This window comes from Myxocyprinus asiaticus, chromosome 30 (genome assembly GCF_019703515.2).
Source record: "Myxocyprinus asiaticus isolate MX2 ecotype Aquarium Trade chromosome 30, UBuf_Myxa_2, whole genome shotgun sequence".
Classification (NCBI taxonomy): domain Eukaryota; kingdom Metazoa; phylum Chordata; class Actinopteri; order Cypriniformes; family Catostomidae; genus Myxocyprinus; species Myxocyprinus asiaticus.
In genome coordinates this window covers 5,681,744-5,697,663 of record NC_059373.1, presented here as the reverse complement: position 1 = coordinate 5,697,663, position 15,920 = coordinate 5,681,744, and the positions used below count along the sequence as shown (strand labels likewise).

General features: G+C 43.8%; 1 protein-coding gene across 2 annotated transcripts in view; it reads left to right on the top strand.

The window, feature by feature from the left end:
• LOC127420981 (KH domain-containing, RNA-binding, signal transduction-associated protein 3-like) overlaps window positions 1-15,920 on the top strand; it is a 213,004-nt gene that overhangs the window by 110,677 nt on the left and 86,407 nt on the right. For both annotated transcript variants that reach the window (XR_007893922.1, XM_051663653.1), the window contains exon 3: window positions 12,100-12,216. Coding sequence is in view for 1 of the 2 variants with exons in the window: in XM_051663653.1 (XP_051519613.1) it covers window positions 12,100-12,216 (117 nt within the window). In the remaining variant the exon portion in view is untranslated. The remainder of the gene's footprint in view (window positions 1-12,099; window positions 12,217-15,920) is intronic.

Sequence of the window (15,920 nt, the reverse complement as noted above, 5' to 3'; positions counted from 1 at the left end):
CTTGATAAATTAAGATCTTCAAGAAGATGAGGAGATCTTTTTTGAAAACTAATCCTAACTGGAGCATGCTAAGGCAAACATCACTATTTTTATTAATCATAATTTGGGATTTGAACGAACAGATCCTGCTATGGACATGAATGATTCCTCATATTCTTTGACTTGTTGAGGAGATTTGTTCTATAATTTTTCTGAGCTAAAAAAAAGAAGCAGAGAATTACCACATTAATTTGTGTAAACATGGTTTTCTTTCATTGTTGTTTTTTTTTGAATAAGCAAATTTTTGGTAGTTGGGGGTTCCCCTTCTGTCACTCATTTGACGTTGTGTCGATGTAGTGACACTAGGGGTCGCTCTTGGGAGCCCCAAACACCTCAGATCTTTGAGAAAAGGCCAATGAGAATTGGCGAGTGGATTTTGCATGCCACTCCCCTGAACATACGGATATAAAAGGAGCTGGCTCGCAACCATTCATTCAGATTTTTTCTTCGGAGCCGAGCGGATGTACTATCAGCGAGCTGAATACTACTGCTGTTCCATTCACCTCTTAAGAAGCATATGCTGTTGGATATACCTCACATTTCCAGCGGCTTTCTCTCCTTCTGCACGATGAGTGCAGATTTCGCCCCTGGGTGCTTCGACAGCGCTAAAAGTGTGTATATTCCTGCTAAAGAGTATATTTTCTCTATTAGAGCAAACACATTTACGTTGAACGTCTTTTTAAAGATGCATCTTTATAAAGATGCCTTTCTGTCTTTGTGTGATTCCTGGATGTGGTCGCTATCTCTCCGCTTCCGACGGCCACGGGTGCTGCCTCACGTGTCTAGGCAGCGATCACACTGAGGCAGCGTTCGTGGATGGTTCATGTTCTCATTGCGAGAATATGACCATGGCAACATTGCGGTTGTGGCTTTCCTTCTTCTGGGGGAAAGCCACTCTAGCTGCCCCCCGTGCCTTGCCTTTTACCTCTGGGTACAAGGCCAGCCCGGCTGGTGCTGGAGGCAATTTGGGGGCTTCAATGGGTGTGGCTCCGCCGGGTAAATCCTGCTACAGGGATCAGGTGGTGAACCTGCAAGCGCTGCCCCAGGAGGAGGCTGACCCAGCCCTGTTGTTGCTGTGTCCGGTGCATAATTTGCGCATCTACTTGGATCGCACGCAGAGCTTTAGACACTCTGAGCAGCTCTTTGTCTGCTTTGGAGGACAGCAGAAAGGGAACGCTGTCTCCAAACAGAGGCTTGCCCACTTGCCTCCGCCCCTTTGGGAATATGAGCACACTCCACAAGGAGTCTGGCATCCTCGTGGGCACTGGCCCATGGCACCTCTCTAGCAGACATCTGCAGGGCAGCGGGCAGGGGGACACCCAATAACTTCGCGAGATTTTACAATCTCCAGGTTGAGCCGGGTTCGTCCCGAGTTCTGTCAGGTACGAACAGGTAAGTTCGGGAATATGGACAGCTGGCTGGGTGTATCGCTTGCGTATAGCATCTTTCCCCTCCAAAGAGGTGAAGATGTGCGCTTTTTTTCCCATGCAAGTTCACGAACCCGTGAACCCTGGATATCCTTCCTCTCTAGACCTGTGGCTCGTGAATTCAGTGGAGGAATTCACAGCCGGAACCAGTATGTGTGCTAATATGCCCTTACTTACAGTAGGTGCTCCACAGGTGCCGGTTACTCCGGTAACCCCCTGTGATGTATTTTCCGCAGTACGTTCTCCCTGTCGGCAGATCTGCGTCTCCCTTCGACAGAGCCCTCAGTCGCCTACGGGCCCAGTCGCCGTGTTTGTAGAGCTCCTCCCCTTTCAGGCAGGACCTACCACCACGCCTCTTCCATGTGCGGCTCTAAGCCCACATGACCTGCTTGCCACATGTTACCTCCCCTCCGGGCAGGATGTGCTCTCAGTGGGGTCTTTTCCCCCTGAAAGAATAGGATAGGAAAAGAACACCTTCTTTATATTGAGCGTTAAAATGGCCCCAGCCGAATAACTGAATACTCTGTGGAGAGAAAACATAGAGAGAAAAGGCCGCGGCTGGCGCGAAACCTGAATGAGTGGTTGCATACCAGCTCCTTTTATACTCGTATGTCTGGGGGAGTGGCATGCAAATTCCACTTGTCAATTCTCATTGGCCTTTTTTCAAAGATCTGAGGTTTTCGGGGCTCTCAAGAGCGACACAACGTCGAGTGAGTGACAGATAGGGAACGAGACGTTGTGTTGATGTAGTAACACTAGGGGTCACTCTTGGGAGCCCCAAACACCTCTGCTCTTTTGAAAAAAGGCCAATGAGAATTGGCAAGTGGAATTTGCATGCCACTCCCTTAGACATACAGGTATAAAAGGAGCTGGTGTGCAGCCACTCATTCAGGTTTTGTGCTGAGGAGCCGAGACCAGGTCACGGCCATTTCAGCGGGTAGTTCAGCGTTGTGGCAAGAGGGACACAACGTCTCATTCCCTCCATCAGGGAACGGAGGTTACGAATGTAACCAGGACATTCCCTATCTGTCACTCACTCGACGTTGTGTCGATGTAGTGACACTAGGGGTCCCTATACAAAACGCCACAACTAGCTGAACTGTGTTACGTGAACTGACGGTGTGTGACGGGCAGACTGTTGTGTGCCTCGTAGCCAGTGCACCAGGCCGTCAAGTAACCTCCCCCAACGCTCTTATGAGCGTCGAACATTCCATTAGGAACAAGTCGGCTGCCCAACTATAGGGACAGGCTAGCCCAGCCGAGGCCTCTTTTCCCTCTCTTTTCTCCCCAAAAAGAGTGGAATTTGTTAACTGACTGGGAGCCATAAGTGTCTGCGTCGGGGGGTGTCCCTCCTAAGGGGAAACACCGCGGAGACCACACCCCGCCCAAAAGACGGGGGGTATTCTGAGTGGAATATGTCACATGGTCTTACCGGTCTTGTCAGAAGTATGTCATGTGGAGAGGTCCCATGGTAGGTCCTACCCGGAGGGGGAGGAGTTTCTACAGAGCATGGCGACTGGGGGCAGAGGGACCTCTGCCCAATGAAGACACAGTTTGCTGTCAGGGAAACAATTTTGCGGAAGATATCACATGGGGTCGCCTTCGGGGAACCAGCACATGTGGAGCACGTACCTCAGTACAGGAGCTTATTATCGCACGTACTGGGCCGGTCAGCAAGTTTCTCAGCAAACTCAACTGCCAGAGGGCTAAGGAGGAAAGTCATCCAGGGATCACAGTCTGTGAACATGACTGGGAGTCAAGAGCACACGTTTTCACCTCAAGGAAGGGGAAAGGCGCTATGTACAAGTGGTACACCCGGCCAATTTGCCCCAAAACGTACCTGCTCGTGCCTGCCAATACACGGGACGAGAATGGCTGAACCTGGAGATTGTAGAACCTCGCAAAGGTGTTGGGTTTTGCCCAGCCCGCTGCTCTGCAGATGTCTGCCAAAGAGGCGCCACTGGCCAGGGCCCAGGAGGCCGCCACACTCCTGGTGGAGTGGGCTCATAACCCTGTAGGGGGTTAAACCTCCCGGGCCTGATATGCCATTGCGATGGCATCAATGACCCAGTGGGTGATCCTCTGTTTGGAGGCAGCGCTTCCTTTCTGCTGTCCACCAAAGCAAACAAAGAGCTGCTCGGAGCTTCTAAGGCTCTGCGTGCGATCCAAATAGATGCGTAAAGCTCACACCGGACACAGCAATGCCAAGGCTAGGTCTGCCTCCTCCTGGGGCAGTGCTTGCAGGTTCACCACCTGATCCCTAAAAGGGGTAGTGGGAACCTTGGGCACATAGCCCGGTCGGGGTCTCAGGATCATGTGAGAGTAACCCTGACCGAACTCCAGGCACAATTCGCTGACAGAGAACGCCTGCAGGTCCCCTAACCTTTTGATGGAAGTGAGCGCAGTCAGGAGGGCAGTCTTCAAAGAGAGTGCCTTAAGCTCATCTGACTCCAAAGGCTCAAAGGGAGCTCCCTGTAGACCCCAAAGGACTACAGAGAGTTCCCACGACGGGACGAGGTGCTGTCTGGAGGGATTCAACCTCCTAGCACCTCTCAGGAACCTGATGATCAAGTCGTGCTTCCCCAAATACTTAACATCTACTGCATCGTGATGAGACAAAATAGTGGCTACATACACCTTCAGGGTGGAGGGGGACAGCCACCCCTCCAGCCTCTCCTGCAGGAAGGAAAGCACTGATTCGACTGTGCATCTCTGGGGGTCTTCGTGTCGGGAAGAACACCACTTGGCGAACAGACGCCACTTCAAGGCATACAGGTGCCTCGTTGAGAGAGCCCTAGCCTGAGTGATCGTGTCTATCACCACGGGTGGTAGGCCACTTAGGTCTTCTGTGTCCTGTCCAGGGCCAGACATGGAGATTCCAGATGTCTGGTCGTGGGTGCCAGATGGTGCCCCATCCCTGAGAAAGAAGGTCCTTCCTCAGAGGAATTCGTGAGATCCGAGAACCATGTCTGGGTGGGCCAGTAGGGTGCTACTAGGACGACCTGCTCCTCGTCCTCCCTGACCTTGCACAGGGTCTCTGCAAGTAGGCTCAATGGGGGAAACATGTATTTGTATAGTCCAGGGGGCCAGCTGTGTCAGGGCATACCAAAGCAGCCAGTGGGAGGATTCCTGGTAAGCAAACAGGTCTACCTGTGCTCGACCGAATCGACTCCAAATCAGCTGGACCACCTGAGGGTGGAGTCTCCACTCTGCCCTGAGGGTAACCTGACATAACAGCGCGTCCGCTGCAGTGCTGAGGTCACCCGGGATGTGAGTGGCTTGTAGCGACTTGAGGCGCTGCTGACTCCAGAGGAGGAGACGGCGGGCAAGTTGTGATATGCAGTGGGAGTGTAGACCGCCTTGGTGGTTGATGTACACTACCGTCGCTGTGTTGTCCATCTGGACCAACACGTTCTTGCCCTGGATCAACGGCCGAAACCTCCGCAGGGTGAGCAGAACTGCCAACAACTCTAGGCAGTTGATGTGCCAACGCAGCCACGGGCCAGTCCAGGAGCCGGCGGCTGTGTGCCCTTTGCATACGGCACCCCAGCCTGTCTTGGAGGCATCTGTTGTAACCACGACATGCCTGGAGACCTGCTTCAGGGGAACCCCTGCCCGTAGAAAGAGAGAGTGGAGGGTTCCACTCTAGCCCGACGCTCACGGCTGCCCGGGAAAGCATGTCCATCATTTCCACGTCGGCTTGGGACTGGGCAAATATTCCCGAAGGAGGAAGCCCAGTCAAAGCCTCTGCATCTGACTGGACGAGCCCGCTCTCTGATGTTGCGCTCGATAACTCGTCTTCTTCCTGGGCTCCGAACGAGAAGTCGAACTCGCCCTGAGACGAGCCGGCGATCTCGTCCGAGCGCGCGACCGGGGAAAGCGAGCATGCTGGGGAATGGGAGGTCCGTGGGGTGATACCCGGCAGAGGTGGTCCCATTGAGGTCCCCAAATCGCCCCCAGTGCTAACCGGCATGGCCTCATACCCGTAGGTAGAAGGACCGAGGTGTTTCTGCTGAAGCACCCAGGGGCATTCTCTGCACTCCACGGGTGCAGAGGGGGAGAAGCCACTGAAATGCACAGTAGAATCCAGCAGACGAGGTGAATGAACTTCGCGGATGATTTCAGCTTCAATGAATAGAACCGCCCGGCTCCGAAGAGAAAATCTGAATGAGTGGTTGCATACCAGCTCCTTATATACCCATATGTCCAGGGGAGTGGCATTTAAATTCCATTCGCCAATTCTCATTGGCCTTTTTAAAAAAGCAGAGGTGTTTGAGGCTCCCCTAGTGTCACTACATCGACACAACTTCGAGTGAGTGACAGATAGGGGACTGTTATTTTTTATGTGCACACTCCTTTCATTTTAAAATGTGCCTACTAACAATGTAACAAATGTTATTTTTTTTTTATTTTTTTTCTGAAAGTCTTGAAAATTCCCTCTGATGTGACATTTCCAGCTTGCAACTCAAATTCGGTATTGTGTTAATTAAAATTCTGTGGTGGAAATGATGGTGATGGAAATGACATTTTTAACGTTTTTGGAATAAAAATTGCATGGGAAATTTTAGCTAACATTTGATGTATCCTAAAAACACACAAGTACATAATAATATTTTCACACTTTTTGAATAATTTGACAAACGTACAGCTTGATTGGAAATGATGCCCAATAAAAATATTCTGCTCACAAGTGATATTTATCTTGAATTTTCTTTATTTTCTACAAACTTCACTTGTTTCATATTTCATCTCAAGCATGCTCTTCACTGACACTTTTGTCGACTTGGTTAACAAGTACACTTACGCAAAATTGTTTGGTGTGGGTCCAACTGTGGAACAGTAGTAATTTTTTGAAAAATTGACAGAAATCATTTTCACACAATAAATATTAATAGTTTTAATTAACGTTATAATTTATTTTTTTTATAAATTTACAATTGAAAGTCTGGGTCTGGGACAAGGCTAAAACAGTCAAATATATGCATAAAAGGCACAAATAATAATACCAAAAATAATTAATGAAGGCCAGGTTAAAAGTTTCCAATTCAATTTTAATGAGACCTTCATACAACCCCAATTCCAAAAAAGTTGGGACAGTATGAAAAATGCTAATAAAAACAAAAAGGTTTGATTTGTAAATTATATTCACCCTTTGCTACATTGAAAGCACTACAACTAAACATCATATGATGTTTTACCTTGTGAATTTCATTTCATTTTTTTTAATTTTTTTTATGTACAGTAATTTCAAATCAGATGATTGCAACACACTCCAAAAAAGTTGGGACAGTCGAGTGTTTACAACTGTGAAACATAATTTCTTGGGCACTGAAGACACAAGTTTGTTAAGTTTAAAAAGTGGAATTTTCCCCCCTTCATCCATTATGCAGGTCTTCAGCTGCGCAATTGTATGGGGTCTTCTTTGCCGTATTGTGCACTTCATAATGCACCACACATTCTCTGTTAGAGATGGTCAGGACTGCAGGCAGGCCAATCTAGTACCCACACTCTCTGCTTATTCTGCCAGTATGTGGTTTGAAGTTGTCCTGCTAAAAATTACAGGATGTCACTGGAAAAGACGGTGCTGGATGGCAGTATATGGTGCTCCAAAATTTTTACATATCTGTCTGCATTAATGGTGACCTCACAGATGTGCGAGTGACCCATACCATGGGCACAGACACACCCCTGGCCCATACAGACACCGGCTTTTGGACCTGACGCTGATAACAGCTTGGATGATCCATTTCTTCTTTAGCCTGAGAACACGACGGCTGTGTTTTTCAAAAACGATTTGAAATGTGGACTCTTCGGACCACAAAACACGGATCCACTGTCCATGTAAGATGAGACTGAGCCCAGAGAAGTCGGCAGCGCTTCTGAACAGTGTTGATGTAGGGCTTCTGCTTTGCCTAGTAAAGTCTTATCTTGTGTTTGTGGATGCAGCTGCGAATTGTGTTGACTAATAAAGGTTTACTAAAGTTATCCCAAGCCCATGTTCATGATATCCATTACAGATGAATGACATTTTGTAAGTCAGTGACATCTGAGGGATCAGAGATCACACGCATTCAGAAGTGGTTTTCATCTTGCCCTTTACGCACCGAGATTTGACCAGATTCCTTGAATCTTTTAACTATATTGTGCACTGTAGAGGGTGAAATGCCCAAACTCCTTCCAATTTGTCTTTGGGGAACATTGTTCTCAAAGTGCTGGATTATTTACGGAAGCATCAGTTGGCAAATTGACAAGTCTTGAATGATCCTTGCTTGCGAAGGACTAGGCTGTTTTTGGAGGCTCCTTATACACTATGACACAATTGCCTCAGCTGTTTATCATCTCCTGTTTCATATCGGCTTGTAATTTTAACTCGTAAAATTGTTATTAGTCTTAAATTGCCCCTGTCTCAACTTTTTTGGAGCGTGTTGCAATCATCTGATTTGAAATAACTGTACATTTAAAAAACAAACAAACAATGAAATTCACAAGGTAAAACATTATATAATGTGTAGTTGTGGTGCTTACAATATAGCAAAGGGTGAATATAATTTACAAATCACTCCTTTTAACATTATTATAAAAACATTATTAGCATTTTTCATACTGTCTCAACTTTTTCGGAATTGGGGTTGTATAACAAAAAGAAGAAAATCAACCCCTGGGACATGAAAGTACCCGAAGTTGAAGAAACACCCAGTTATCAGCGTATTGGTGTGCATGCAAAAGCAATAGAGATTTGGGGGTGGGCCCTTTTGACTTTTAACTGTAAGGAACCACCTAGCAACCCCTTAGCAACCACTAAAAACACTCAGAACACCTTTGCAACCACATAGCAATGCACATAACACCCAAGCATTGTGGCAGTGAGTTTTGCACGGGACAAGCACTACTCAAATTTTAGTCGTTTTTTTTTTTCTTTAGATTATTCACGTCACAGACTGTCGTATTTGAAAACAACTACTTTTTCACCCATTGCATCAAACCTGTGGAGAATATTTTTTATATCATCTGTTTTATAAGATATATACACAGGCAAACACACATCCCATTGCGTTTCGATTCCAGGATTTATTTGTGTGTGGGTAGTGGAGTGAAGTGTGTGTTGTAATGTGTGTCTGTGTGCTATGGTGCATTTAAAAGCTTTAGAGCTTTCTATAAATCCTCACACAGCTCGGTGTTGTGTTTAATGTCTGGATTAAGGCCCACACTTTCATTTATAGGCCTAAATATCATCAGATTACATAATTAAAGAACAGCCAAACAAAACACTCTGTAAATAACAACCATCTAATGAAAGCAACTAAACAAACGGCTAACGGCATCAATGGCAGCAGAGAATATGATGCTCTTAAAGCACTTTCTGTGAGACCAAATACCCATTTGTGGAGTGAAAATAACACCTCAGGGACTCACAATGGCTTTTAATGGGAGTATAAAACAGCAATGTGTCATATGCGATATTGGTTACATATACAATTCCATGTTTCCAATGAATGTATGCAGATATATAGCATACTAAAGATCTTTCCTCATGCAGCCACCATCAGAGCTTCAGTAATGTTGTGTAAATAAAGTGTGAACATGCATTACGGGGAAATTATGTCCATGCAAAGGTAACGACCTCTCTGCAAAGTCCAATTTTATGTGTTATAATGTTCCAATCCTCAAAATATTGTACTTTTCTATCACCAGCAAAACATACTTTTAGTGAAAAGTAGAAGTATGTAAATTGTAATATAGCTCAAACTCCTCTGTCCACAAATCGTGGGATTAGAATTTTAACATTCAGCGTTAGATACCGAAATGTCTCGGTTACTGTCGTAACCTCTGTTCCCTGATGGAGGGAACAAGACATTGTGTCGATGTAGTGACACTAGGGGTCGCCCTTGGGAGACACAATTCCAACATTCACGGCAGAAGTGACACCCTCGGAAACTTTCTCAACCTCAAAAGGGACATATTAGAACAAAGAGGTTCCCCTTCTGTCACTCACTCAACGTTGTGTCGATGTAGTGACACTAGGGGTCGCCCTTGGGAGCCCCAAACACCTCAGATCTTTGAGAAAAGGCCAATGAGAATTGGCGAGTGGAATTTGCATGCCACTCCCCCAGACATACGGGTATAAAAGGAGCTGGCTCACAACCACTCATTCAGGTTTTGTGCTGAGGAGCCGAGACAGGGTCCCGGCCATTTCAGCGGGTAGTACAGCGTTGTGGCAGGGGGAACGGAGGTTACGATAGTAACCAAGACGTTCCCCTTCTGTCACTCACTCGACGTTGTGTCGATGTAGTGACACTAGGAGTCCCTATATGAAATGCCACAACTAGCTGAACCGTGTTACGTGGACTGCCGGTGCAGGTGCAAGCAAGCTGCTGCGTATGTAGTAGCAGGTGCACCGGTCTGTACGTAGCCTCCCCAATGCCCCAAAAAACGTTGTATAGTTTCCCACATCCCTGGGGGGGAAGAGACGTATCTAGTATGGAAGCAGGCCACGCCAGCTGCGGCCTTTTCTCTCTAAGTTTTCTCTCCACAGAGTATTCAGTTATTTGGCTGGGGCCATTTTAACGCTCAATATATGCACTGGGGAAGGTGTTCTTTTCCTATCCTATTCTTTCAGGGGGAAAAGACCCCACGGAGACCACATCCTGCCTGGAGGGGAGGTAACATGTGGCAAGCACGTCATGTGGGCTCAGAGCCGCACATGGAAGAGGCGTGGTGGTAGGTCCTGCCTGACAGGGGAGGAGCTCTACAAACACAGTGACTGGGACAGAGAGCGCTCTGTCGAAGGGAGACGCAGATCTGCCGACAGGGAGACCGTACTGTGGAAAATACATCACAGGGGGTTACCGGAGTAACCGGCACCTGTGGAGCACCTACTGAAAGTAAGGGCTTATTAGCACACGTACTGGTTCCGGCTGTGAATTCCTCCACTGAATTTGCAAGCCACAGGGCTAGGGAGGAAGGACATCCAGGGTTCACGGGTTCGTGAACTCTCATGGGAAAAGAAGCACACATCTTCACTTTTTTGGAGGGGAAAGGCACTATACGCAAGTGATACACCCGGCCAGCTGTCCGTATTCCCGAACTTACCTGTTCGTACCTGACAGAATATGGGACGAAACTGGCTCAACCCGGAGACTGTAAAATCTCGCGAAGGTATTGGGTGTCGCCCAGCCCGCTGCCCTGCAGATGTCTGCTAGAGAGGTGCCATGGGCCAGTGCCCACGAGGATGCCAGACTCCTTGTGGAGTGTGTTCGTATTCCCGAAGGGGCGGGCACGCCCTGGGCCTGGTATGCCATAGCGATGGCATCCATGATCCAGTGGGCAAGCCTCTGTTTGGAGACAGCGTTCCCTTTCCGCTGTCCACCAAAGCAGACAATGAGCTGCTCAGAGTGTCTAAAGCTCTGCGTCCGATCCAAGTAGATGCGCAAAGTATGCACCGGACACAGCAACGACAGGGCTGGGTCAGCCTCCTCCTGGGGCAGCACTTGCAGGTTCACCATCTGATCCATGAAGGGGGTTGTGGGAACCTTGGGCACAGAGTGAGCTGGTCTATGTTCAATGACAATGTGTGTGCTCTAATAGAGAATATATACTCTTTAGCAGGAATATACACTCTTTTAGCGCTGTCGAATCGCCCAGGGGCAAAATCTGCACTCGTCGTGCAGAAGGAGAGAAAGCTGCTGGAAATGCGCCGTATATCCAACAGCATATGCTTCTTAAGAGGTGAATGAAACAGCAGTAGTATTCAGCTCGCTGATAGTACAACCGCTCGGCTCCGAAGAAAAAATCTGAATGAATGGTTACGAGCCAGCTCCTTTTATACCTGTATGTCCGGGGGAGTGGCATGCAAATTCCACTTGCCAATTCTCATTGGCCTTTTCTCAAAGATCTTAGGTGTTTGTGGCTCCCAAGAGCGACCCCTAGTGTCACTACATCGACACAACGTTGAGTGAGTGACAGAAGGGGAACCTCTTTGTTCTAATATGTCCCTTTTGAGGTTGAGAAAGTTTCCGAGGGTGTCACTTCTGCCGTGAATGTTGGAATTGTGTCTCTGGCTCTTAGAGGTCTTTATGGACGGCAGGGTTTGATCTTCCGCTCGGGTTCGGCAGTGAGATCTCTAACAAGCCTGGACAGCAGGAACAGGTGAAGCGTTTTAATGAGAGCAGCAGAAAAACCATCTCACCTTGCCAGCCTGATCTTTTCATTGTGTTTCCTTTCCATCTTTTTGTTGATCATTGGTCTCCCTGGGCCTTTTCTTCATTTTTTCTCTTTCTTCTCTCTCTCTCTCTCTATCTCTCTTATATCTTTGATCCTTGCCACCTTTTTCCACTTGAATTTGAAACCAAACAATGTCTGTGATTAAGAACTTGGAGTGTTTCATGATTCAGTGACGTTATCTCTTTATAGTTTCCATCATTCCTGTTGTTTTACAAATGTTGTCCCTTCAAGAAAAACTTTGGATTTTTGTGTCCTTGTATAAAAACCAATCAAATCAAAGTCTTGCCATGGCCAGTGCAGATTTTCATGAGTTGAAACGTTTCATGTATATTAATGATATATTTATAGAAATAGTGTTAAGATAGCCGATAAAGTGTGAGTGAAACTTTCTCTCTGTTTTTCTCTTGAATAGTTTAATTTTGTGGGTAAACTTCTGGGCCCTCGAGGGAACTCATTAAAGAGACTACAGGAGGATACACTGACCAAGATGTCCATCCTTGGCAAGGGATCCATGAGAGACAAAGAAAAGGTAATCTTTCTTTCTTTTATTTCCATTCCTTTTTTTTTTTATGTATTCATTTTTTCTTATTTTTTTTATTTTATTTTTTTAATTCATCATTATTTCAGATGTTCATTTGTTTGTTTGTTCTTCTGTGCTTTATTTCTTTTGTCAATTTTTGTGTGTATTTGATTGTTATTTATTTTGTTTGTTTACTTTATACATGATTTTATTCATTAGTTAGTTTTTTTTTTTTCATTAATTTGTGTTTGGTTGCTCATTAATTATTTAGTTGTTTTATTTTGTTTATCTGGTCTTTCTTTTGTTCATTTTATTTCATTATTTTTTTTTTTTTTGTTCTTTTGTTCATTATTTTATTTTGTCTTTTGTTCATTTGTTTGTTCTATATTTTTTCTTTTGCTCATAGCTTTTATTGTTGTTTTTTTTTATTATTTCTTATGTTGGATCTTATGTATGTTGTTTGTTCACTCCTTTATTTGTTGTTTGTTTGTTTTCTTTTATTGTTTTCTGTTTCTTTCATTCATTTATTATCTCTAATTTTTGTTTGTTCTTTTGTTGTGTCTTTTGTTCATTTGTATATTTTAATTCATTCCTTCATTGTTTCATTCTTTTGGTTGTTCATTTGTTTGTTCTTTCTTTTGATTTGTCTATCTTTTGTTCATTCTTTCATTGGTTTGCTTATTTCCTTTTGTTGATTTGTTTTCTTTTATGGTTAGTTGTTTTTTTTTCTTTTATTTGTTTTTTGTTAACTCATTTGTTCATTTTTACATTTGCTGGTTGTTTCATTTGTTTGTTCTTTCTTTTTTCTATTCTTGTTTGTTTTCTTTCCCGTTTTTTTAAACGTTTGTTTTCTTTTGTTTCTTTTCTTTTTTCTTTCTTCCATTAACTGTTTTTTTCTTTCTTTTATTCATTCTTTTGTTCTGTCTTGTGTTAACTTTGTCTGTTGTTTTTTTTTTTTATTTAATTCATTAATTTATTTATTCATTTCTTTTTGTTCATATGTTTGTTTGTTCTTTTGTTCTTTGTTTTGTTCTTTCCTTTTTTAATTCATTCATTGGTTTGTTTTCTTTTGTTCAATCTTTCTTTCGTTAGTTCATTTTCTTTCATTTATGTTTGATTGCTCACTTGTTTATTTTTTTCATTTGCTTTTTATAATGTATCTGTTCTTTCTTTCTTTCTTTCTTTTATCAGTGTTAGCTGTTAATAAGAGTATATGTAACAGAGGGTTTGTCCTGTTGTCTCATTGTCTGTGCTGTCACCGGTGAGAATGATCTCAGCTGCGTCTCTGCGAGCTGTTTTGCTGATTGAACTGATCGATAATTGCTGATGGAACATACCCCTTTCCTCACCTGGAGAGAAGGATGCGGTGTCATAAAGAAATGCTGACCTCAGTGTCCTGTCAGAGAGAGACAAATGGACAGAAAGATAGAAAGAGAGAGATTGCCAGAGAGGTTTTTGGGGATGTTATTGACAAACAACATGTTCTACACTTTGGCATTTTCCACCCTGAGATCCACTGATTGTTGCAGTTGAGATTTCTTGCATTAAAGGCTTAATTTAGTTCTCATCCATTTTTCTCACCCTGTCTGGACCTTAATAAATTTGACAAGCTGGTTTTGTTACTGTAAATTTAAAGTAATAGTTCACCATAAAAATTAAATGCTGTCATCATTTACTCACCTTCATGAAATTCCAAACCATTATGACTTTCTTTCTTCTGTCGAACAAAAAAACGATTGCCCATACAATGTAAGGGATTAGAGACGAGTGCTGTTAAGATGCAAAAGGACAAAAAAGTAGTCCACAGGATTTGTGCGCTGTATTCCAAGTCTTCTGAAGATATATGATAGCTTTGTTTTTGGAACAGGCAAAATTGTACCTGTTTTTCTTTTGCGCTTGTATTCAATTTAAAAAAAAGCTAAATTTAGATGCGTTGTTTCAGGTTTGATATCATCAACATGACTGAATTTTGAGAGCTTTGGAAAGGGGAATAATATCAGTGAATAACTTACATTTTGGCAGAATTATTATTATTGTTTATTTTATTTTTATTTTATTTTTGGGTGAACTATACCTTTAAGACTTCTATGTCAAATAACAGCTAGCCTGTTCGCATCTTCACATCTATTTCAAAAGGAGAGAATTCATTTTTTCATTATAGTTTCCCCAACAAATTATTGATATTTTTCCTCTGCATATTTTGAGAATTTATTAATTTGCTGCTGGTTTTTGGACATTTCTGAATAGCTTTACCACAGGTCATGTAGATGTACATGTACAATCATGCTCGCAATTATATTCACTCTTTACACAAGCAATCGTTTCCCTTCAGACAGCTGTTACAGAATTCTGAAGGCTTTCTGGAAGGTTTTATCTACTAATTGGGCATGTTGTTATTGACTGCTGCTCTCCTCTGGTCCTGTCAGATTTTGGTGAACAAGCTCCCTGTGGAGAAAAGAGAAAGATAGAATTGTGCTCTGTAAATTGGACGCTTTGGCTTCTGGGACACTTACCTGTCCTGTGGGCTGCCCGGTTTTAAGCCTTCCAAAGATTCTCCTGCAGTTCCATCCTGCAGCGGCGAGGAGAGATTTGCTTAAAGCTCATGATTCTCTTTGATGTTGTAGAATTCGCAGAAATGAATTTCACAGAAGTTGCCAAACGATGTCCATAGTAAACATATACACCCCACAAGAGAAGTTTCTTCTGCCTTTGCACACACACATACACGCTCCATTACCTCGCCATCTCTGCACCGTGCTGACCTCTTAAAGTAAACAGCAGATTTGTGGAGGAAATTAACATCTTATTTGCATAACAGCAACTGTCTTGAGGAGACCAGATTAATGGCATGACATCAGAGGAAGCGCGCACACACACACACACACACACACACACACAGAAACACTTCTGAATGAAGGAATTTTACCCTGATCTTAAAGTAAAGCGGTGTCACCCTTCCACTGTGCATTTGACAGGTGGGCTGATGCAATTCTTTGCCATGTTTCTGGCTCACAGTGCTTGTGAAACTGCTCTTTGGCTTTGTACTGGCTAACTGTCCTGGAAATAGGCCCCCCACTCTCCAAGTGTTAATGGATTTGCATATGTAATTCCTATTTTAATTGAATTGAATATGCATGGCATGACTATGGTGTGCAGTTTATTAATTAAATAATATATCTTTTTTTTTTTCCATCTGTATATATGGCACAGCATCATTTGAAAGGGGGTATTATCAGAAAAGATCATAAAGGAAAAAGGGTGTTTCCTTCTATGGGCCATTCATACCAAACATGTTTTTTGTCCAGCTGCGCTGTTTTTCAATAGTTTTTTCTATGTAAACATTCGCTAGTCAGACATATTTGACCGTTGTGCTGCATCTTGCTGTTTTTCAATGCCTTGTTTTTCAGTGTCATTTCAGGTTAAAAAGAACGTCAGCTTTTAATATTGTGTCAATATGCAATATGTTATATAATTTGCGCTGCATCTAGCTTTTTTAAGCACAAGAGCGCCTTCGGTCTGAGCACCCCCTAAGAGAATTGCATGTCGTTTATGAAAATAAAGGCTAATGCATATATATATATATATATATATATATATATATATATATATATATATATATATATATATATATATATGCAAGCCCATTCTGATGCGTTCGACACATACAAACTACGACTGCTTTGCGATACTCTTTAGCACAGTCAATAGCAGTG